The 23,722-nt window shown below is 39.7% G+C and overlaps 1 protein-coding gene across 3 annotated transcripts in view; it reads left to right on the top strand.

Annotated features, from left to right (window-relative positions):
• Positions 1–23,722, top strand: part of RHEB (Ras homolog, mTORC1 binding) — a 40,514-nt gene that overhangs the window by 2,618 nt on the left and 14,174 nt on the right. For all 3 annotated transcript variants that reach the window (XM_051612824.1, XM_051612825.1, XM_051612822.1), the window contains exons 2-3: positions 16,635–16,706; positions 22,306–22,373. In XM_051612824.1, the coding sequence (XP_051468784.1) occupies positions 16,635–16,706; positions 22,306–22,373 (140 nt within the window). The remainder of the gene's footprint in view (positions 1–16,634; positions 16,707–22,305; positions 22,374–23,722) is intronic.

Raw genomic sequence — 23,722 nt, 5'->3', positions numbered from 1 at the left:
CTTGAACCTTGGGTAAGAAAGGATATAATCTGGACAAGCTTTTGGGTGGTAGAAAATGAAGAGCATTTATTCTGGGGAAAAGGCAGCATTTGGATAAAGTTAATGTTTGTTAAAAGTGGGGAATGGTTCAAAACTCCAAAGGAAGGAAATGTTTTCTAAATTTCCTTTTATAATTAGGGAGCTACATTGCTTTGTCATTATCATTAATCATGACCCTGGAATGGGGGAGGGTAACTCCAGTGAATTGTGAGATGTTTACAGTTGTATAGGTTGGCATAAATGCTTAGGTGACCTGCTCTCCTTGCAATATGTATGGTGTTTGAGATGAAGCTAATCAGAAAATGGTGAGCTTTTTCCTTGGGTCTCTTTCAGTTATGTTTTGAAATAACCAGGTTTTAATGATGTATTTCAAGCAGTTAGCTGTTCCCTACAGTTGATGATGCAACAATTTTGCTGATCTTTTGCGTTATGAGTGTTTATGTAGTAATGGAAGGGCACGTCCTTCCATGGGGATTTGTGAAGCGGAGTCTGAATCTTGTACTGGCTTCGTGCTAAGCCCTTGTTTCTTTTACTTGCATTAAATTGTATTCTTACACCCATGGTGTTGTCAGATAGACTAGAGATTGGGAGTGGAATTCTGATATAATACTTCTCGGAATAGAATATTCGGGAGTCTGCTTATTTGAATACACTCCCTCTACCTTTCAACACCACCATCAGCCCTTTCATATGTGAAAGCATGTGTTGCTGATGGGAGAGATCCCAGTGGAAGCCTCCTGAATTCCCAGGCAGACGTACTTTCTGAGATGCAGACAAAGTGTTTGCCAGGAGTTTCGGGACTTGCTTTTTGGTGAGGAAGCCAATTCTGTGTGGACATAGCATACAGGTTGTGGCATGATGCTAGGCAAAAAATCACACAAGGATGTCTTCTTTGCTTTTGCTCAGGCTTAAATCAGTCTGAGTTAAATTCCATTATGTAAGTGTGCTTGTCTGAGTGAGGTTTTGAGTAGAAATCAGATGGATTTAATCCCAAAATCTGACAGTTTCACAATAGGAGGAACTTGACTTTGATTATTGTTGTTTGGTAAGTGACCAGAGTGGACCAGTGACTTGAGGTTTGATTCTGGAAAAAAAATCAATCTGTCTTACATGTGATAAAGCATAACATTTTAAAAAGTTACTGGCTTCACTAAGAAGAATGTTCATACTTGTCTTTTGGTCATAATTCAATGTGTCCCAAATATAATTGGAAATAATGGATTTACACAGAAATAAATAAAGCAAAGATTTTTCTGAGTCTATTCAGCATAGTAGCCACTCTAAAAAACAGTGTATAGTTGTCCAAAATGCTTTGTGGTCAGTTTGAGTTTTTTTGTTTATAGAAGAAATACATAAATTCAAACCACAAATGCCTGTATGAAAAAAAAAGAGATTTCTTTTATCATCTTATAAAGTAGCTTATTACTGGGATTGTTTGTATTACATTGAACCGATGGATTTAAGATAAGCAGGGAGGTGTTGTTTGGATCAGCTGCTTCAGACGCAGGTCACTATCTCAAGCCTGATTTGTTTTTTGCTGTTCATGCAACTTGTGCTGTTGATACTACAAATACACTTTCAGAAACAGGAATTCTGTTTCTGAATTTTACACATTTGGACTGGTGATCTGAAAACACTTTACTAGTCAATTTATAGCTCTGAGGGGGAAATACAGTTAAGTTAGTCGTACCTTACCTATTTTCTTCCCCAGCTAAATAGTACTTACTGTATTTAATTAAGGTTTATGCATCAACTCTTCTCTGTAGGTGGAGAGCAGTCCAAACTGCAGGCAGAAGTAGTCATGGTCTGTGACTGCAGCATGCAGGGAGCAAAAAAGCCTTTAGTGGAAAAAAATTATCTGCCAAGGTTAAATTTATATGGAAAGGTTTAAGCTAAAAAATGCTTCTACCCCCTCCACCTTACCTGAAACCAAGAGGGACAGAAAAAGCAGTACTTTTAATTCATATGTACCTGCAAATTGTAAGATCATTAGGACAAAACATAGTTACTGGTTTTGAAAACATGAGTTATTTGAGTATTAGGAGGCTGATATTGTAAAATGGAGTTCAGGCTTTGCTTTTTGCTTCTGAAAGGTAGCATCTGTTCGCACAGTAGTCTGCCACCCTGAGGAGGTATCCCTTTGATGTTGGATGGAGGGTAGTGGTAACGTTAGTAGGCAATAAATTGCCCGTGTAAATGTCAAGAGAGAAGGACTGGAGAAATTACTGCTGTCATGTGCTGTAATTTGGTTTACAGAATTGGTTGTGTCTGCAACATTGGAAATTCTGAGATTTAGCAGGAAAATTGAGCAGTTCAGGATCCAGCTGATACCTAAGGTTAAAATTTTGCCGAGTCCCCAGTGAGTGCCAAGATCATTTTCATAGTGCTCCTCTCATTAGGACTGCATTTGCTCTGCCAGGTTGCAGCAGTGCTGCTAAAAGGGAAGGTTGCAACTACCAGGGGACTGAAATGAGGCTGGAAATGCCAGCTTTAATTGCATTTCTGTGTAAGTGACTATGCTGTTCAATAGTGAAAGTTACGACAGAGCATTTGATAGCGGTAGCTGGAAGCACTAGAGGCAGCATGTTCAGCTGTAATATCAAGCCTCTGTAGGGTTATTTGAGGACATCGTTCCAGGATTAACTCTTAAATTGCCTACTCTGATCTCTTAATGGTAACACTTGCAGTTTTTTGCTTGTGTGTTTCCGTGCTTTGGTGTTTGATTACTCAACTCAAAGTGGACCAGAGAAACCAAATGAAACATAGATCCTGTAGTTCATAAGCTATATAAAGCTGAAGCACCTCATTTAGATATACTACACTGCCTTAAGCATAGGTTCTGGGCAAACCAGCCATCTCTGCGGTACACACTGCTGCGGAAACTTAGCATAACCACACGTTTGGGATTAGAACAGCAGCCTAAAATGTGATAAACTACTGATTATGATTAACTTCCTGTAGCTCTCCTGAAGGTGACATTCAAGGGCGTATATTAAAAACTGCTTGACTTAATTTGTGTATTCAATCCAAAATTGAAACAGCTTCTCTGTGGGATGTTCATAATGCACTCAAGCTCTGCAAGTCGTGCATGAGTCAAAATTTCTTGGTGTCAAGGCAAATGATTGTGAATTGGAAGCTGCAGACGTGAAGCACTGTGTACGAGCACGAAGCTGCCCTTGTCAGTTATGGATATGTCTTCTTAAGGATTTGAGAGGCTTTCTTTTGTTTTTCAAAGCCTATATTTGAAGTGAATGGCAGATTTGTTCTGAATTCGATACTGTGAGAAATTAAAATGTGCTTCCTGAGTTTGGGCAGTGGGTGTTGCTTACAATTTCTCTCCCAGTTCTGGTCAGAATGTTTGCTTTCCTGTATGGCTCTTGCACACTGATGGTAGCTATCCTGAAAATAAGGGTGTGTGGGGTGGGGGAAAAGGAAAGGGTATGGATCCATGTTATATGTTGCTTAGCAGACCTTTAACAATTTACCAAACACACATTAATGTAGGCCATTAAAGATTGTATTTTGTTCTTGAGAAATACGAACTACGGTGGATGCTGAATTGTTTTTTTGGTGGAAAAGATGCTTGTATTTAACTTGTAAGAAGGAAGTAAACTGAGGCAGTTTTTTAATAAAGTACTGAAACAGGCTTCCATGTGCTGCTTTTCTCAAGAGACGTCCCTGCCAGTTTGTTTTTTAATTGCCAGGTAATGAAGGCAAATGCAGGGTGGAGCTTCCCTTGGCACAAGTCACAACAGTCCTGCACTGTGGCTGGTACCTGCTCCTTCCTGCCCCCACCCTGCTGCTGGCACTGGCACGTTGGAAGGTTGGGCACCAGCTCACAGAATTTACTTATTTCAAAAGTAAAGCAACCAAAAGGAAAAGTTTTTGTATCATTCAGCTGATTGGCTCTGCAAGTAAAACCCTGGTGGTGGGACTGTAGTCAACAGTGTGAGATGTTTGGAGGAGAGTGGAGCAGGCTCTTTGTGGCCACGTGGACTTTACTTCAGTCAGACCTCCAAGGAAACCACATCTTTTAATTATTTTCCACTGCCACTCCAGATAAGCATGAATGCTGTTTCGTAAACTTCCAACTGTGGGCCTTTTGAGCCTCAGTAGTTCTGATGGAAAAAAGATAGCCTTGTAAAGGTGGTGAACTGTGCATTAAGGAACCAGGAAGAAATCAGGTTTTTCAGGATTCTTGTTTAAATAACCTTCTGTAGTCAAATATAATAATTTCATTTAGAATCGAGGAAAGGTAAGACGTTTGACCTGGTGTAACTCTAAACCTTGTTCTGAAGTCTTCAAATTCAGATGAGGCTTCAAGTGATATGATCTGGAATTTTCTGGAAACATTGGGTAGTAAAGATGTTGCAGTGGGTCAAAGCCAAAGCTCCAGACTGTGATCATAGAGTCATTTGGGTTGGAATAGATGTTTAAGATTGAGTCCTGACAAGTCCACTGCTAAACCATGTCACTGAGTGGCACATCTTCATGTCTTTTAAATACCTCCAGGGATGGTGACTCAACCACTTCCCTGGGCAGCCTGTTTCAATGCTCGATTACCCTTTTAGTGAATAATTTTTTCCTCATATCCAATATAAACCTCCCTGGCAGAACTTGCGGCTGTTTCCTCTTGTCCTATTGCTTATTACTTGAGAAAAGAGACTGACACCACCTTGCTACAACCTGTACAATTGCGCAACAAAGTGCAAGGCATTCAGAATCACTACCTACTTGGAAAACCAGTGGAAACAAATCAAAAGGCTCTTTTGCTTTTCAGAATAATCTTTGGTGTTTGCTAAGATACCCTACAAAGTATGTTTCCTGCAAATACTGGTTGACTCCTTAACCTGGTTGACTCAGACTTTAGTTTTAAGTATTTATTGACATTGTTGCAGCATTGAGTTGACTGAGCTACTTCATGTGTTTAGATGCAGTGGTGGTTCTTCTGTTTACTGTGTGCACTTTGTTCACTGTAAATGGAAATTTTAAGTTTAGTTATAAGGATGTGGGCTGAGACAATACTAAAAAAGGTAGTGGTGTAAACAGATGATAAAAGTTCTCAAAGTGAAGATTTTGTCCTATCAAACATGATAGGCCAATCAAGATACAGGTTGGACAAGAAAAGAATAGCTTGAGTCTTGGGGGCTCCTGCAAAAGGGAAGTCTACTTGGAATTTCTTTAGGGGCTTCTTACGTTCGTTGGAGTACTTGCATCTAGAACAAGAGGAGGAAATTTATGGCAGTTTGATTTGGATGAAATCCAAGAGAAGAGTTTGTGGATAATGGCCAAATATTACTCTTTTGAGACATAAGACCAAATGAATTATTTTTGAAGGCCTTTTCAGGAGAAAAGACCCTAATGTGTGGCACTCAGAAGGTTTGTTTCAAAAAGTTATGGTGCTTCTATATTAAATAGATACCAACTGAAGAAATCACAGTGCCCTGATATATTACCCATTAAGGAGTGAACTTTCCTTTCAGCTCTCTTTTTTTTAATATTAAAGAATGAGAAGTTAGTACTTCCGGAATGGTTCTCAGAATTCTTGGGTATTTTAGATTACAGGAACTGGAACAGCATGTGTGACAAATCTTGGCAAGGTACTTGTTTTCTGTGGAGTATTGAGTTAAATGAATTTTAATTCAGAGAAAGAGGGAATACACGGGTGGTCTTCAGTGTGTGAGTGTGAACATGTTAAAGTATAATACGATATTACAATATCAAAGTGTCTCTTGACAACATTGTCTCCAGAGTTAAGTGGCATACATCTGTCTAGCTTCAACTGCTTGTCAGATTGTATTGCCCAACTTCATTCACTGTATGTGACCTCCTCTAAAGGTACTCTTGCCATATACAGAAGAGCTGGGATGCATAATATGGAGGAAAACTCTATTAAATCTGTCCTACAAACTGTCAAAACAACTAAGCATTTGACAAAATGCAGGAAAGTGTATTTTGCTGGAAGGGTTGGTCCTCCATTAATAACAATTTTTTTGTATTTAAAATATGTTTCAAAATTAACATGTTAGATTTGGAAGTTTCTGCTTTGGAACATGCATGTTAACAAGCACTGTGTTTCTTAGTTTGCTGCAGTACCTTCTTCTGCATTATTTTCTTGGAACTGTCCATTGCTAATAGGTTTCCTGCTTTGTCTGCATGGTTTGACACTGGTGCGTAAATTCTGAAGAAAGGTGTTTGTTGTGCTGGTTTTAACTTTTTTCCTGTTTGTAGAAAAAGGCTTTCAAAATTCTTTAAATTCTTTGTATTTTCAGGCAAAAAGATGATGATCTTAAAAAGCCATTATCTGATATACAATTTATAGCTAATGATAAGAGTGCAGGAGAATGTTCCTTTTTTCTGAAGATGGTCCAGATAATCCTGTTTTTTGGCATTCATCTGCTTTTATGGGCATGGGCTGTACATCCCAAGGGTTTAAAGCGTTTTAAGGTTGGGGTTGTTAAGGCAGAAAGGGACAGTATGGAAAGGGTTGTATGGACCCAAGTTTTAAGGGCAGCTTATAATGAGGAAAGCTGGGCCATGTCTCCCCGGTTCTTGTAGCTTGTAATTGAGGAAGCCAAAAATGAATATATGGATTATTTCCCAAATAGCCAGGTTAAGGAATTAAGCAACCTCTGAAAGTCTTTGCTCTATCTATGGTGAATTTTAGCCTTTGACCTGTTCACCTGAAATAATTAACATTTTATCCATGTCTCCCAAGTAGATGTGATGTACTTAATTTCTTAAATACTGTTTAAAATATAAGTGAATTTAGGGCTAGCTAGATTAATTTATGATTTAGCTGGATAATGACAGTAATAGTCACAATTGCAATTTAAGAATTGTGTTTGTGTTGATGTGCAAAGACTTGCAGAGCAGACAAACAAAATGCACAGCTCTGTATCTTGAAGGTCAGCCTGAAGTTAGGTTACCTTAAACCATTTAAACTTAAACAGTTTGATACTGAACTCTTTGTCCAGGTTGTGTGGTTGTGATATCGGAGTGCTGGAAAGTGAAAAATCCAGCAAGTGCTTCCTCAGGTGCTGGACTGGCTGGAAGACACTTCACTTGCGAAAAACGGTATAAATGAAAATAATTTTATGTCATGCTGCAAGTCTCATTCTCAGATCTCCCTGGGCTGTTTTCAAGTGTTTGGGGGAAGGTGGGAGTGGGGTGAGTTCTTTGTTTTGGGGTGGTTTTTCTCAATTTATTCTACAGTGGTGTTGGTCTTCCTTGCAAAGATCAGAGTTTTCTACATTGTGACATTTTGTACAATATAGTATAAAAATGGAGAATAGGAAAGTATGATTCCTAGCTGAAAACTCTTCATTTGAAGTACTTTGTGAGGCAACAGATCAGTGCACACTGGTTAGGAAGGTAAGAAAGCTCAGTGATTGTCATGACAAGTAAGAACTTCATAGTATGCTATAGTAAACAAGGATTACTGTCTTCTCTGCTCTGTGGCAAAATCAACTAAGTAATCTTGTACCTGACAGATCTTTGGCATAAATTCTCTTAATATTTCCCAAGATTGGTGGCTCTAATGATTCCTGATACTCTGCATGGTGTTGTCCTTACCCCAGAGTCTTTTTTTTCTTTTTCCCTGGTGCCTTACCCACATCTGTCATGCTGTGATTTTGGTGTATTATTTGAACCTTCCTTACTGTTTACAGATTGTTCTCTCTAGTCAGAAGCTACTCTGTTACATTGATCTTATTAGGTGTGTTAATGAAGAGGGCTTGCAGTCAGAGTTAGTGGGGAGGGGTTAATGACTAGCTGTATAAAGTGCTATGGTATGAAGATGACGTTTAAGAGATTGTGGCTTTCTTCAGCCCTGACTAATACAGAGGAGGAACTTCACGTGTTGAGCACAAGGAACATGGGATATGCCTATAAAGTTAATTCAAATAAGATCTAGAATTTCATTCGGGGAGAGACAATCGTAACTCATCAAAAGTTAATCTGAATCTGATGGTGATGAGACTATTTTTGTAGAGGAGGGTGCAGTTCAGGCGTACTGGTTTTTGTGTTGGCATGGTTATATGTAGATCCATGGCAGCCTTGTGCTGGCACTGGAGAATTGTGGTCAGGGCTCAACTCTGTGATCATTAGTCAAGACCATCTCAGTGTCTACCTATATATCTTTTGACAGAGGTGTGATGGAGTTGACAGTGTCTTGCTCCACTGGTAGAAGAGAGAATCAACGCTAATCTTTGTCAGTATCCCTACAGACCACCTTCTCTGTTCTGTGCTAAAGAATGTTAGTGTTTTCAGGGTTAGTGCTGCAGTTCCTAATGCTTCATGCAGCTTTGGGAACTTCCACTAGTGTAGGTTGTAGCAGATGAATAGTGCTGTGTGCTGATGTTAATGCCAGTAGCAGCACTCTTCCTGTGAAAGTCAGATTTCTGGACCGTCAGTGGAGACATGAAAAGCCTCATACATTGACTGCTTCATAGTCAATGCATCCTGCTGCCTTTTGTTGCTGTGATCTTCTAGTGATTATTATGCAGTTTGATGTATATGTTTAGTATGTTGTAAAAATAGCTTGCCTTTGTTGGGACAAATAATATCTTCAGATTTTGCTACAGGTTGGTAGAGAGCTCTGTGGACCTCCCCGCAGAGTAAGACTAATGTTTCTTAGCTACAGTTGTTGGATATGTGTCACATTACTTGCTTAGGTGACGTTACAAAGAGAGGATATTGCCATGACTGTCCTGTCAGGATTTCATCAGGTACTTGCGTTCTGTCATCCTACAACAAGAAAGAAATACATACCTCACTATCGTTCTTGCAATTCCAAGAAGATTCTTGGGGCCCTCTGTGATATGCTTTTCAGTAGTATTGCCAAGAGGGTCCATTTCTCACTATTCCAGCTGTGTTTCCAACAGTTTACTTGGCATTACAGTATGCTCAGGGTGAAGCTCTTAGACTTACCTTTTCAAAGGGGCACCAGGAAGATGTCACTGTTTTCAGAAACCCTGTTTGGTGGTGGTTGTAAGCAACAGTGAGGTATGGTGGCCACAGTGTTGGCAATAGTGGATGCTATGGCTTCAGTCCTCATAAAGATCCTTATAAAGAAGGTCATTAGGCAAGACCTGCATTTCCGTGAAATCAGTCTATTGAAAGACTTGAGTCCTTTCATCTTGGTACAGGTTCTGTGCTATTAAATCTTTCTTTGTTATTTACTTAGATCAGGTGGTCTAAAAACGTAAGTGAAATTTGCAGTGAAAGGAAGAGGAAAGAAGAGTTAATCCTGTTTTCTAATCAGAATATTAAATTTAAAATCCTAATCTGTACCTGTTCACTCTGGATAGTTTGATGGCATGCTGCTGTACCAGGTAGTGGAATGTAACTTAATGTGGTGTGTGTTAACTCAGCCAGTTGTACAAAAATGGAAAAAAAAAAAAAAAGGGAAAACGATGACTGCAACTCCCCGGTAAACTTAAACATCTGTTTTATCCCCTGTGGTGTGCAGAGAGTGGAGTTCATTGGCTTCTGCCATGAAATTCCACTGTGCTGCAGGTGCAGTTAGGGCAGTGTCTGTGCAGCAGATGGAGAGCTGTTGCTGGTAACTGCAGTTGGAAGGATTCACTTCTTGAAGACATGCTAAAACCTAGAACTGATGTTTCTGACTTGTGGAAAGGTAATTTAAGTTATATATGAGCTTAGTGTCAAGAAAGAACTGACTGGAAGCTGGGAGTTCATTGCCTTGTATTCAGACTAAAACCTTGAAGATGGTAAAGGGGAAGGCATGGAATGCAGTAGAGTGAGAGACAGACTTTTTTTTCTGATGACATAGCATTCTAAAGCTGATTTAATGTGGGAACAGTGACAGCTATTTAAAGTATCTTTCAAAGACGTTTCATGTTGTACATACCCAGTGATCCAAGGAAAGGTCAAGTTTATTCAGATACCTAATTAGCTGCTTGAAGTGTGTGCATAGGGAGAGAGGACTTGGCTTCTACCCAGCAGTATGAGTTGAATTTTGCCTCTTTAGAAGGAAATCAGTACAAAGTTCAGGCTCTTTCCCCTTAAGTATGTCATAAACTGGAACATTAGGGTCAGATCTTTAAGCTTAATAAGCTTTGCCTTGGAAGTGCAATGTATCTGTGAAGTTGTACTGCCTAGCCTTTAGTTCAGGAATACATTTCCTAATTAGGCTAGCAGCACATGCCTGATTAGTCAAATTGCCTCTGAATTTCTGTGGCCACCTGAAATATTTTAGGCATGGGGCTGTGGGAAGCTGCTGCAGGGATGCACAGTTTCTGCAAGAGTTCGGAAGGTAATAAATGGATGGAATTTATCTGAGGACGTGTTGGTTGACTGTCTCGGATGTGAATGTCTGAATTCCCTTGCCATTAGGAGAGCCCAGGATGCAGTTCCCCTGGCATATTTAAAGCATCTTGGATACACCCATCTATGTGTGTATACCATGACCAGGTGAGGTGTGTGTCACAGAAGTGTTTGGGATCTTTTTTAAGCCTTGTAACAGCTCTTCCATCTTTGACAGCTGATAGTAAGTGTGTGGAATTAAAATTGGTTTACCTTGTTATCTCATATATTGCAACAAAGGGCAAATGGACATTGAGGAGTGATCATTGCTGCTGGGTGGGGGAATAAAGCAGATGCTCTCCTCTTGTTTTCCTTACAAAAAATATTATCTAGATGGCATTATTAGGATTCTTGATTTGTGTTTTGAAGGCTTGTTGCTGCCAGCAGTTTGACCAACTGCTTTGAAATCTGAAGAAAAGGAAGCAATCTAAGTTCCTTTCTAAATGACTGCTTTGCAGAGTTCTTCTGGGCTTGCAGAGGAATACCTTTGATAAACCTCAAGAAGATTGTGCAATGCAGAAGGAAGGGAAACAAGCATGTGTCCTTTTCTCCCTGCAGGCCTGTGTTCTTGATATTACAGACTGTCATGTGAACCTCTTCTACAGCAGGAGTGGTTCTTGCTACAATACCTTGCCTTAGGCTGCCATATTTATTTATTTTTATCCTGATACAAAATAGACCAGGAGAAGGCAGGGAGTGATTGTAGTAATGGGATAGAGTGCTGTAGAAGTTAAGAGTTTTTGTGGTCCTGAGATGCTGATCTGCTGTTTGGTTTGTCATTAAGATCTCTTCACTGCTATACCAAAAGGTCTCTTATATCCTCAGGCTTTTGCTCCTAAAGGGTAGTAAGCGGAAATCCTTTAGTCTTTCCTTGGGAAAGCTCAGACAACACTTGGAGGGAGGAGGAGTGGCACCACTCTTTGTGTTGCAAATTGAGCATGAGTATCACATGAGCAAGTGCACCAGTGGAGCTCTGTGTGTCATCAAGAGTTTTCTCTGTAAGCATCAGGAAATAATTGTCTTTATCCTGGTGTCATAATGTTGCCATTGTAAGGAAGTCACTATAAAATGGATAAAACTGGCTCAAAGTACATGTTTATAAGTTATAATTCCTTAAGATTAAAAGTCTACTAGTAGAATTAAGTTGCATCTAAGTAAAACACAAACTACTCGTTATATTAATGTCTCCATAGGTTTACAAACAGAATTTTTTATCAACCCAGATGTATAATTTTTGTAGTCATTACAGTGATTCACCAAACTACATAGCAATGGTCAGCAAAATAGCAACTACGTAGCCATAATTAGTACCTAGGGGAAAAATCTTAATTAACTGCAGAAAGTTGCTAATGATGAAACCTGAGTGAGTGATGAGCTAGTGGTGGGTTCTGAGATACTGTACTATCTTGTGAAAATGTTTTTGCTTATAAGTGATGCTATAATTCACTTTACTACCCAGTTAACCCTGCATCTACTCGAAGAAGTTATTCTGTCCCTTTCTGTTCTCTAGTCTTTTCTGTGGTAGTGCTGGGGTCTCCATTTCATGCATCTTGGTATTCTGGATTAAAGGAGATAAGTTGTCAACATTCAAATTAAATCAAGTGCAACTTTGAGTATGAGAACTTCGTCTCTGTGAAGCGTATTAAGTTGAGCATGACTGTGTGTGAGATGTTGAAGGCTGGGTTTGCAGTAAGTATTACCTAATTTAATATGACTGACAGTATTTCATAATGAAATTTCTTGAACCCTCTTGTGAAAAAGCGTGAACTAGTTTGTTTTGTAGGTAAAATTGTGCAGATCTATGTAGAGACTAACTTTGATAAGATGCTAGACTTGAGGTAGGAGTGGATTAAATGGGGTTAAGTGTTCGATTATTAATTAAGCAAAGTACATAAGTTTTCATGGAAAAAGATGAGTTAAAGAAACTGTGCATCTAAAATTCTAACAGAACAGAGAATTACAACTCTTCAGTAGTTGTTGTTTGTGACCCCATCAAACTGTTTACTCATTGCTTCTGCAGATGATTTTGAGTATTGAGAAATTCTTCCTGTTGAGAGAAACTGCACTGTGCTGCCAGTGGCTGTCATCGTGGAGATGCCACGTTAGAGGGCAGCTGCAGAATCGAGCTTGCACAATGCCTTGCTTGTGGAGCTGTTGTTTGACTTGCTGGCTGGCCAGTTGCATCATTCCTATCTCCGGATTTTGGGGGGAAGTAGGCTGCAGATGAGTGTTTCATCTGGGCTTTCTCTCCGCCCGTTGCGAGAAGAATGAGGATGTGTGGAGGGGAAGGCAGGCAGGTGGTGGTACACCAAAGAGAGGGCCCAGCCTCTTTGGGGAGGCCAGCTGCTCATGAGCCCACCCATGCTCAGTTACTCATTTTCTTGGTAAAGTGCCTAGTGTTGTAAAGCTTGAATTTTAAGGCTAGATTAAATACCACAGCTCTTGTCCAAAAAGTAAAAGGATGAGTAAAAAGTCATTTTGGCAATTGTTTTTCCTTGACAATTGCAATGCCATTTGAAACTGATGTGCTATGACTGCACGAGTCAGATTGTTTTGGGATGTTACACTTTATGTAGCAAGTGTTCTGTTGTATCAGCAGAAATACCAGAGCTTTATTTTTTGAAATGGCTCTTTCTGGTCCTTTTCTGTTTTGACAGTGGAAAACTTTTCTGTACCAGTCTGTGTAATACCACAAATAATGAATTGTGTATTCAGATACCCTTTGATTAGTTCAGAGTTGAACTTTGGGCCACCTGGGACTTACTCTAAACACTTGTAAAACCCATTCCTTCCAACTCTTCTGTCTTGTTTCTCCAGGGAGAGGGAGAGTCAGTAAACATTGAGGATTTTGCTTACAACTCCTCTATGAGAATATCTGATGCTTTGAGTTACCATAGCAAGTACAGCTGAAGGAGTCAACCTGTTGCCCTGCCCCAGTATTGCCCTTATTTTGTTCATTTATTTCTTTCTAGTAATTTTAAGCTCTCTGATTCCAAATGGAGTGATAAGGTTAAACCATAATCTCCTCCACTAAGATTTTGCAAATGCTTTTTCATCTTAAAATCACAGTTCTCCATCAGTTAGGTGAACTGCTTCCAGCAGACTTTGCCATGCTCTGTTCTTGACACATTCTTTTAGTCTCAACAGATGTTTAAATTCCTAAAACTGGAAGACACTGGAAACACTAAAAGTACTAGCATGGAGGCTGCTTACAAGCTTAGCAAAGTAAAAAACATTTGCATTTTTTCCAAATGACCGCATATTTGAGCTGAGCTTTTGTTGAGATGTGCACCCTTGAGTAATCAATTAAACAGGTCTTTGCTGGTGGTGCCAGGCTCTCTTGCCCTTTAAGGCTGAAATGTGGGAATTGCAGATCCCCAACCAAACTGCAGTATGTCCCCATGTGGTCCTGCCCACAGTGCTCTGAGATGGAGTTAGCACATCGGTAAACACAGTTGCATGCAGTTCTCTGGCCCCTGCCTCATGGACATTATGTTTATGTTGTAATTCTCTCTGAAAACGTTGCCTGATCTTTCTGGGGAAAGAGGAGATAGGAGCTAAATGGTCAACTTCATTTTCCTCTCTGTCCACGAGCATAGGTCAAAGGCCTGGAATAAAACCTTGTGGGGCAAAGTTCAAGGCAAGCTGTTGTTTACATGGCCCTGCCTGCTTCTTGGGCATGGGCTGAGACAGGGCAGCAGGGTGTTAATGACCTAGGTTTTAAATTTCTTGTGTCCCCTTGGAAGCCTTGGTTCAGTAGGATACTGTTTCATGCACTTTGCCTGAGGGGATACCTGGCTGGATCCAAGACTGGAGAGCTTCCCTGTTGCTCATCTAGGAAAGCAGGCATCATCTTGTGATCACAAACACATCATTACTGGAAAGCTTGTTACAAAGTTTGGAGGAGTTCAGGAGGAGAGTGTTGGAACACTGGTTTTGTCTGGTTTTGTTTCCTCCTCTTTCACTGTTTGAAGGAAAGCAGTAATTAATACAGCTGGATGCTACATGCAACATTTTCTGTTGGCTGCAGCTTCTTTCTAGTATTCAGTTTCCAGACTTAGCACAGACAGATGGTAGCAGTCAAGTCTTTCAGTTGAAGATCCTTCTTAGGAGGCAAAAATTTCAGTGGTGATCTGTGCTTAACATAGTTCTTATTATCTTGAAGGAAGATAATGTAGTGTAGGCCTGAAGTAGGAACGGTTAACTTTGTTTTAAAATGGAGTGCTTAATGTGCTGGTATTGGCAAGGACTCTGGAAGCATGAACTTTGGGTAACAGTTTCATAAGCCTATAGCTGAAGAAGAAGTAGCTTGAAATTTCATATGCTCTCTAAGTGGTGTCCAAAACACACACTTTCAGAAAGTAGCTGGGATGCATAGTCTTAAATCTGTCCTTACTAGGATTGTTTCAGATGTGCACAGTTGTTTTTTTCCCTTTTCTCTCCTTCTCCTTGCTGGAGTAACAGTTTGAAGTGGAATGTTCTCTGTAAACTAATGGAGGATGACACCTTTAGTTGCACTGTTAGATGTATCTGAAAATGGTATCGAGGACCTTGGTTTGAAACAAAGCAGCTCTTACAAGATTGTGTGCTGGTTCCTCTTTTTTGTGTTTGTCTGGGGTTTTTAGCTTTGTATCTTGAATAAACTGGCACAACTGATAGGAGGCAGCAAAGGGAGAGGCTGGGCAGTGAAAAATCAATGTTAAACAAAAGTCAGCAAGATGATTGTTATGCTGTTGGAAATTCCCAAAATTATGTCTGTGTAACATTTTATTCCTTCCTCCTGGAAAAATAAATCCTGGAAGTGTTGCAGTTAATGAAGGAATGCACTGCATATGTAATTATAACTATTAAGCCAAACTTCCCTTGCATCACTTTAATCCTTGTACTTCATGATTATTTGGGTTTTTTTAGAATGTCTTTTTTAAAAAATTACTTGCTAAGTATGCTTATAGTAATAAAAAGTCAAATGTGGTATAAGCCAAGAGCCTTGTATGATGAAGCAAGAATAGGGTTTTGGAACTGGAAAACTGTTTTTTTTTAATATCTCCTTCAGCTATAGCAAAATATAAGCATAGTGTGGTCTAAGTACTGCAAGTGGGCAGTCTCTATCCGAAGTGTTTAATTCTTGAAAATAGTTCTACCATAAGCTAGTTCATCCAGAGCATTGGTTACTCGTGTCATTGAAAGTCTTCCACTGAGTAGAAAGGTGTTGAGTCTAAATTTAAATATGAAGGTTTTTTGTTTGTACTTCTTGTTTATAAGAAGAGTATAAAGGAGCATGAAGAATATGCTCATGTCCAAAAGCAACTAATGCGATTGGCAACCATTATGAGAGCGTATTTGTCCAGTAAGGATAATGTCATAGGATCTAGTAGATTCCCAAATGTAGATGATATGGTGTAATGGAAATTGTGTTAGACTTCAGTAGTGCCTTGGAAAGTCTTCAGTTGCCAAGCTTTAAACGTGCTTTTTGTGGTCAATATATATGATTTGCTTTTACCTTCATGTAAAATCTTCCAAGACTAAATTAGTTTTCATTGTTTCAGTCTGCTACTGTGTGCAGTGTTTTATATTACTCTTAATTGGGGTTTATTATCAGATCAGTGTAACTGAAATTGAGAATGTTGTCTGCAAACATAGCAGTTAAATTGCTCTCAAGAGAACAAATCCAACGATAGCCCTCAATCACTGTGCTTGAATTACAGCATCCACTGCTCCTGTTGTAGTGTGGCATTAAGAGTGTTAATAGGTGAGGGTAGAATATGGATCTCAATAACATTGAGACCATCCTTTTGTCATGGGAAGGATGTCCAATCTGTTAGTCAAACCAAATTCAGCTAATTCCACCCAAGATCCTAGTTTTCTTTGCAATAATTGAACATTATTTCTCCCTTTCCTTGCTTCTCAACAGAAATGCCTTCCAAGTATAGCAGTTTGTCAAATTTAGTTTTATGAGGATTAGATACTGCTACTTTTAGATTGGTTTTAAACTGGAGGAGTTGCTTAAATTATGCTGTGTTAAAACAAAAGCAGAACACATGCCGAGTAGCTTTTGCACTATTTTTTTAGGTGTTCAGGAGACCCAGTTACTAGAAATAGGCTCTTAATTTAAAAACAGGTCAGTTGTCATGTATAGATAGTTTAAATGAACCATAAAAAACTTATATTGACTCTTATAAAAACATTAGTGTATCTGTTATCAAGTGTGACGTGATAACAGCCTGAAGACTTGTTTCAATACAAATTATATTTTCCTTGTTTTACAGGAAAATCTTCACTGACGATTCAGTTTGTGGAAGGACAGTTTGTTGATTCATATGATCCAACCATAGAGAACAGTAAGTAAATAACTGACAAGCTCCTTTTTACCTAACTAACTTCTATCAGAAGCAATTTGAGTTTTACATATTACTTACGTGGGTATTTATTAATATTAAAACTCGTTCATTGGTAAGTTTTATTACTCCTTTAAACCAATGCTTACCAAACTTGCAGTTTTGCAGTGTGGAAATTGCTGTGTGCTTATTTCTCCAAACAGCCAAATTGTCTTTTAACACTAAATGAAGGAAAACCTTATTAATCTGGCTGAAATGCATCTTCTTCTTGTGTTGACATCTGCTTCCCCTGATACAGTTGGGGCACTTCAAATTAAGTATGCATACCTATATGAAATGTGCCACTATGTACTATTATTCCAGAGTGCCCAGTGTCTCATCTGGTCAGTATGTCTAGATGAACACTAAGCGAGCAATACCACTCAGGAGCAAATGGCTACCTTAGAAGGTAGACATCCTGTAGCCATGATAACATGATTATCTTTTAAATTGCTTGTTTCCAGCAGCTTGATTACAAGCCTGGTACAGTCAACTTGCTGCAAATACTGGGTTACTGACTTCTCAAGTGTCTTTTTTTCTCTTAGCAGTTTTTTTAATATTAGTGTCTTTGTGAATAGCTAGCATAGCAGGTAAGTACAGATACTAAAAATGCTGCCCAGAGCAACGAGTCACTTCAGAGGCCAGTTACCCAGTACTCCTTACTATCCAACTACCTCTTTCTGAGCTAGGAGTGATTATAAAGTACTTGAGCAGCTGTGGTCCTAGGCTGAGTAACTTGATCATACTGGCTCATTTTAACTGTGGCAAATGAAACTTTGATTTCATGATCATAACCCTGGAATTACTGTGTTTAAATGACTTGTGAAATGCAACAGTAGCACACTTTTAATTTTTGAGAACTTCTGCAGTAGGATGTTAAGTCCTTGTGATACTCTGGAATTTCAGATTAAGTAATCAGCAGAACAAGGGTTTTTTGGATATACGTGGTAATAATTACAAATCAGTAGCTATCAGGATATATACTCAGGATTATTTTGCTGCTTAGAACTAAAATTCAAATACTGCTTTTTGAAGAAGCTCGAAATTTTTTTTGAGTTTTTGACATTGTCTGGTCTGTGTAATTTCTGTTTTGCCTGCAGAAAGCTATTTATTAAGCTATCAAGATAATTTATTGCAGTATCCTACCAGCACCGATGAAAGGGTAAAAAGCCGTAGTACTGCTGGTAGCTTAATCTTTGTAATTTTTTACTTCAAATAACAACACTCAAAATTGAGTCTACAACTGAACTGTATAGAAGGCAAGCTATAGTTAAACTCTTACAGGAACAAGTTGCATAATATATAAGCCTTGAACAATGGGAATAAGACGTAATATCATAGTAGTTCCATTTTTACAGCATAAAAATCTCTGCCTTCTTTGGAAGTAGTAAAAGGAAGATAAACTACATGCGATTTCACTTGGTGTTTGTTAGCAAAGTCAACACAACTGCTGCTTTTCACCATTTCCTTTGCTTACATTACAATAGAACCAGGGAAGTTAGTTTATGTAGTGAGCGTGTTGAATTTGGTGGCTTCTACTAAACTTGTTTATCAGGAAGAGTAACTTGCAGTATTTAGTGGCAGCAGCAAAGGTGAGAGTTTATTGCATAGCAAAATAGGATTTCCCTTTCTGAATGTCCCAGCAGGAGTGACACTGATGGGTGGCTATTCTTGAGACAGCCATGCTGATAAACTAGTGGGATGGTTACTTGCAGGAGTGTTGGAAAGGGAAGGAAGATCCTTGCAGAGCAGGAGTGTATAGAGGGAGTCTGTGTGGACACTGAGCTGGATGGAGCTCTGAAGGCATATTATCTCAGATGAGCTAAGACCAGAACAGTTTAAAACTCAAAAATGCTACTGGAACAAAAATGAGCCTTAATTTGGAACTCAAAGCAAATAGGTTAGAAGGAAAAGATAAAGATGTGTACATAAGTCTCCCCACCCCTGTCTCTGCAGGAATGGTTTGGTAATCATTAATTTAGGGACTTTGTGTTGCAGAAAAGCTGGCGTGACTTCCCAAGTCTCAAGAATGTTTCTTCCAGCTCCTCTGAGGCCTGCCTGGCTGCTTTCTACTTTGCCCTGCAGTTCCAGAGAGGCTTCTAGCACTGTGCTGTGCTCTGTGTCTTCCTTTCTCCCCTTAGTGGGCTCAGTAGCTCCCTAAGGGAAGAAGCAGTCTTCCCCCAGGGGCTCCCTACTTCCATCCCATGTTTTTTAATATGACTGTGAGTAGAAGCTTATTAGAAAGGGGGGAAGGGGGGGAAGAGTGGAGGCACCCTAGTCATTATGAAGGGGATACCTATAGGTTTGGATTGGTCTGATAGAGGCTAAACTTCTTCCATGAATGTCATGGCAGCTGCTCTGGAAGGGTGAAGTATGATTCTCAGGAGTTGCTGATTAGCAGCATTTGCAGGGGGTGGAAATGAGGTTTTTGAGAAAAAAATAAAACTAGCTCTATTGCATTACATTTTTCAGTGTTGTAAAAGATGTCCTGGCAGAATGGTGGTAGGCATTGACTTTGGAAAGGAGACAAACAGAAAAGGATGCAGGGGGCAGTAACCCAAGAAACATTATGAGGTGGTTGTATTTAGCTTCCAGCCAGTAGCTCTGTGATGATAATGTGAAGCCATTCTCACTACTGATCTGAAGGTCTGCATCCATATGCCTGTTGCTGATTTCTTATCATCTCTTGCTTTCACAGCAGCTGTCTTTTGAGTTGCATATGGAAATAATTTCATTCATGTCAGTCTGATGGAAATATACTTGATCTTGGAGTAATGATGATCATCAGCCGATGGAGTTGCTGCATAAGATACACTACTGCTGAACTGTAGCAGCGTTCAGGACTGCCCTCTGCGTGTAATATTGTCAGGGCTTTCTCTGAGAGCAAAATGGCTTCATTTCTTTGCAGTGCAGTTGTCGACTGCTGCACCCTGAGCTGTATGCATAGATCTGTTTGGTGCTGTGCTGTTCACTGCAGAACCAAATATTCCAAGTTTCTTTAATACATCAGGACTAGAAACTTGGAGGTGAAGGTGATGTTTGCAGCATTGTTCATATTGCTACATTCAAATTACATGCTGTAAGCATGTCGTGTTCCAACATCTCTGTGCTTCATGGAGCTACAGCAGGCTTTATCCATGCTTCAGCTGATGAGCAGTGTTTCGCAGATGCTCATGTAATGACTGGGACTGCAGAGATTGTTCACATCTGCTGAATTCTATCCTTGGCACACCAGGAAGAGCTGTATTGTGCTGTGATCGTATTGGTTGTTTGTCTGGCTCATGGGCACAGCCGAGGACAGTGTGTCCCAGGATGGTAGGTGATGAAATTGGAAGTGAAGACTTACTCTGGATGAAGGGGACCTGGAGATCACTAAGCACATTTAATGCAGCTGCAGGTTTTTCCCAAGATGAAATTCTTACTGGGAATATTTTTAAAAACCTTCAGCAAGGAAATGGGAGTCATTGATTATGACGGCATCAAAGCAGATTTGTGTTCAGGCAGTGGGCTGTTCTAGTGCTGCAAGCCTCTGCACTGAACTAACAGTTCTCCTCACCCAGTCTGTGGTGACTCCTCCACTGTTTCTCTCTCCCTGCCTCTGTCACACTCCCAGTACTGATAATTATGATGATGTCTTTGCTGGGACTATTCTGGGTTTCTAGAATAGTCTGAAAAAGCTGCCATCTGTCTCCCTCCCTTTTTAAATATTAACTTCATGAGGCTCTTGAAGCTACTTTGATTGCAGAGTGCTTTGATGTGTGTGTGAAGTGTCAAGAGATTGGTTGCTTTTAATATACCTGTTAATGCAGTGCCCCTCCAGATGAGCCTGTTTTTCATCTGATTTGAAGCAGTGATACTGTATATAGCAACACTGCATGTTAACATCTGTTCAAACAAACAGTTATCTCTGTCCCCACCACAGTATTCATCCAAGGCAAGAACCTGATGTGGATTCTTGCTTCATAACCTTGCAATTTTGTGCAGTGATGACAACAGCATTCAGACAGTGACTTGATAGCAGCTCTCATACACGTGTTAGTTAAAGCAGCTTTCTTAGGGGACAGACGAGGGTATAAGGTAGGAGGTCTCATCGAGGCTCCATTTCAAATTGCATTTGTTAGTATTGTAATGGAAACTGCAGGTATGCTTTATGCTGGTTATTTAGATGCTGCATTGGCTTTGCTGCTTGAATTACTTTTTTTTTTTTTTTAAGAAAAAAAAAGGGTGCTTTGATTTACTAGGTGGGCTGAAATCTCCTGTTTCAGATACTTCAGCCCACTTGCTCGAGATAATACTCACATTGTGGAAAGCTGACAGAACAATGAGCACTGGTGGGGAGGAGGAAGGTTGGCAGATTTCAGCTTCTGGGAGACCCTGTCCAAAACCCAGAAGGCGTAGGCAGGAGGCTCCACGGTGGGATCAAGAACATTCAGATTTGCAGCTTTGGGAAGCTGTTGGACAGGTCACTGCAGTGTTAGCTATATCCCTGCTATTTTCTATTCATCACTGCAATGAAAGGTGAAGCTTTTTGGGACTGTTAGTATTTGGGAAAACCAGTGCAACCAGAGGACAGCACAGACTTCAGTCAGTATATCAGTGTTGTCCAGTAATTAGGTCTTGAACACAGCACAAAGGCCAAAGTGAACCTCTGAAACCAGGTTTGCATGCTCTGGTTGATAAATGTAGTGCTTGGTGATACATTATTCCTACAAAAGCTGTGACACTGTTTGCTTTTGCAGTTGCATAATGCAAACACTGAGTAAGATTCCTCAGCTCACAGGGCACTAGCATTTAATGAATCCGAGAAGGAGAATCAACGCTCATCGCTTTCAGGGACTGAATGTGTGTCCTGGCTGAAAACTAGGTAGACTGGAAGCAACATGGTGAGCTTCTGGAAGTGTTCAAGACCAGGTTGGATGGGGCTTGGAGCAACCTGGTCTAGTGGGAAGTGTCCCTGACCATGGCAAGGTGGGTTGGAGTTAGATGATGTTTAAGGCCCCTTCCAACCCAAACCATTCTATGGTTCTAGCTAAATTCTGATTGTGTAGATCTAGTATATTTGTAAGTTAGGCTGTTTGTGGTTTACCCCTCAAAGATTTTTTTAATCCAAATAATTTACCTCATGTTATTTACATGTAGGAAATTGATTTTGCTAAACTGCTTGGAGACTGAGGAAAATACCCTATAATAAGTTCAAAGTAAGCTTTGATGCTAATTGTATTTAAGTGTCTTGTGTTACCACAAATTACAATTGCCTGGAAGTCAGAAGAAAAGAATAAAAAAGGCTTTGTACATGTGTTTGTTTCTATGTAAATAAAGGAGAAATTGCTGCATCCAATGTGAAAATCTTGTGAAACTTGAAATTTTGAAATTAATTTCTGAGTTTTGTTGTCTGTAATATAGTAGTTAAGAGCACAGCCACCTGACCTTTGGCTGCTGCTTTAGAGCCTATAGATTAAGTTCTTTTTCTGAGTGCTTCGACTACGATGGCAAAGAAGAATGACTTCTGATCCTCTCCTTGTTTTTAATTCTGAAATGTGTATGTGTTTCTTATTTGTTCTAGCTTTTACAAAACTGATCACAGTAAATGGCCAAGAATATCATCTTCAGCTGGTTGACACTGCTGGCCAAGTAAGTACTCTTTCTTTCTTTGAATCTTTCTTCAGCATTAAGACAAGTATTCATACTCATGTAGAGTTCAGTTGGTAGCAACTATGTGCTTGAAGCTGACGTTTAACTTAAATGGTTCTGCCTTGTCATTTAGGTACCAAAGAGCAGTATTTCTGTACTGTTTATTTAGATGGTTTTACTGGGGCTTCATAGGGGTTTTTTCCTGTCTCTTGAACATGTGCCTGTAAAGGTGGAGAAGGAACTGCCTTAACTCTGATGTACCAAAAGTTCATGAGTGGCTTGCTTTTAAACTTTTTATCTAGCTTGCTTGATATTTAAGAACACTTCAATAAATCATGGAGGAGTTATTAATTACTTCTTGCTATTTGTGTTCTCCAGCTGCACCACCATGACTTACATCCATTAAATAGTTGTGGGGAGTAGGCAGAAATGCATATAGGTGGTACTGTGGGGACTACCAAATAAACTACTGCAGTTTGTTTACATTGTTAAGTAAGTGATGATTCATGTATGCTTCTGAGCCTTCATGTAATCACAGGGAGTGCAGGAGTAGACAGTGAATGTGTCCCCTGTAGGATGGTCAGTAGCTTCATGAAGTACAGGGTTCAATTAAGTCCTGCTTGGCTGAACTTGCAGTGTATGTTCCACACACAGGAGTGCCCTGTCTTTTGAAAGTTAGGAAAAAAACACAGAACAGGGACAGTTAAACCCCTGTAATTTTACCCTAAATGTTTTATTGCATACCTGTTCTTGCCTTCTGTGAGTTCTGATATTGTGCCTTCAGGTTTTTCCAAACTGTGAGTAGTGTTAAACAATCTCAGCATAGAATATGCTGCCAATACTAAAGACTTCAAAGCTGCATGACAATTGCTCATAGCTGAGACATTATTCAGAAGGGTTGTAACCTTCTAGGTATGTTTGGTTGCTGTATTTGAAGAGAACTACATGATGTAAGAATAACCATGCTGTATTTATATGGTGTCAGCTTGTGCTGCTGATCAGCACCGTATTCAGTTATAATCTGTCAGAGATATCTGAAGTAATTAAAAATACACTACTGGTGACATGTGCTGGGGCAGGATTGTTTGATGGGGAATATTCTGCAGAGCAAGGCAGGGCTGAGATGAGCAGGTTGTGAAGTATGAATGGCAGAGCAAGCTCCATAGGTTTCACTTTGTGCCAGTGTCTTGCCTTGCATCTCAAATTGTAGTGCTGTGATTCAAGTTCCTCTTTGAGGAAGAAATTGCCTTCTGGGAAGGCAATGTAACTTCACCAGTAACATACCTCTTTTGCTGAGGTTTATTTTCAGGGCTGATTTAATCTTGTACAGTATTGTAAAACCAAAATAA

This window comes from Apus apus, chromosome 2 (assembly GCF_020740795.1).
Source record: "Apus apus isolate bApuApu2 chromosome 2, bApuApu2.pri.cur, whole genome shotgun sequence".
NCBI lineage: Eukaryota > Metazoa > Chordata > Aves > Apodiformes > Apodidae > Apus > Apus apus.
This window is presented reverse-complemented; position numbering and strand designations above follow the sequence as displayed.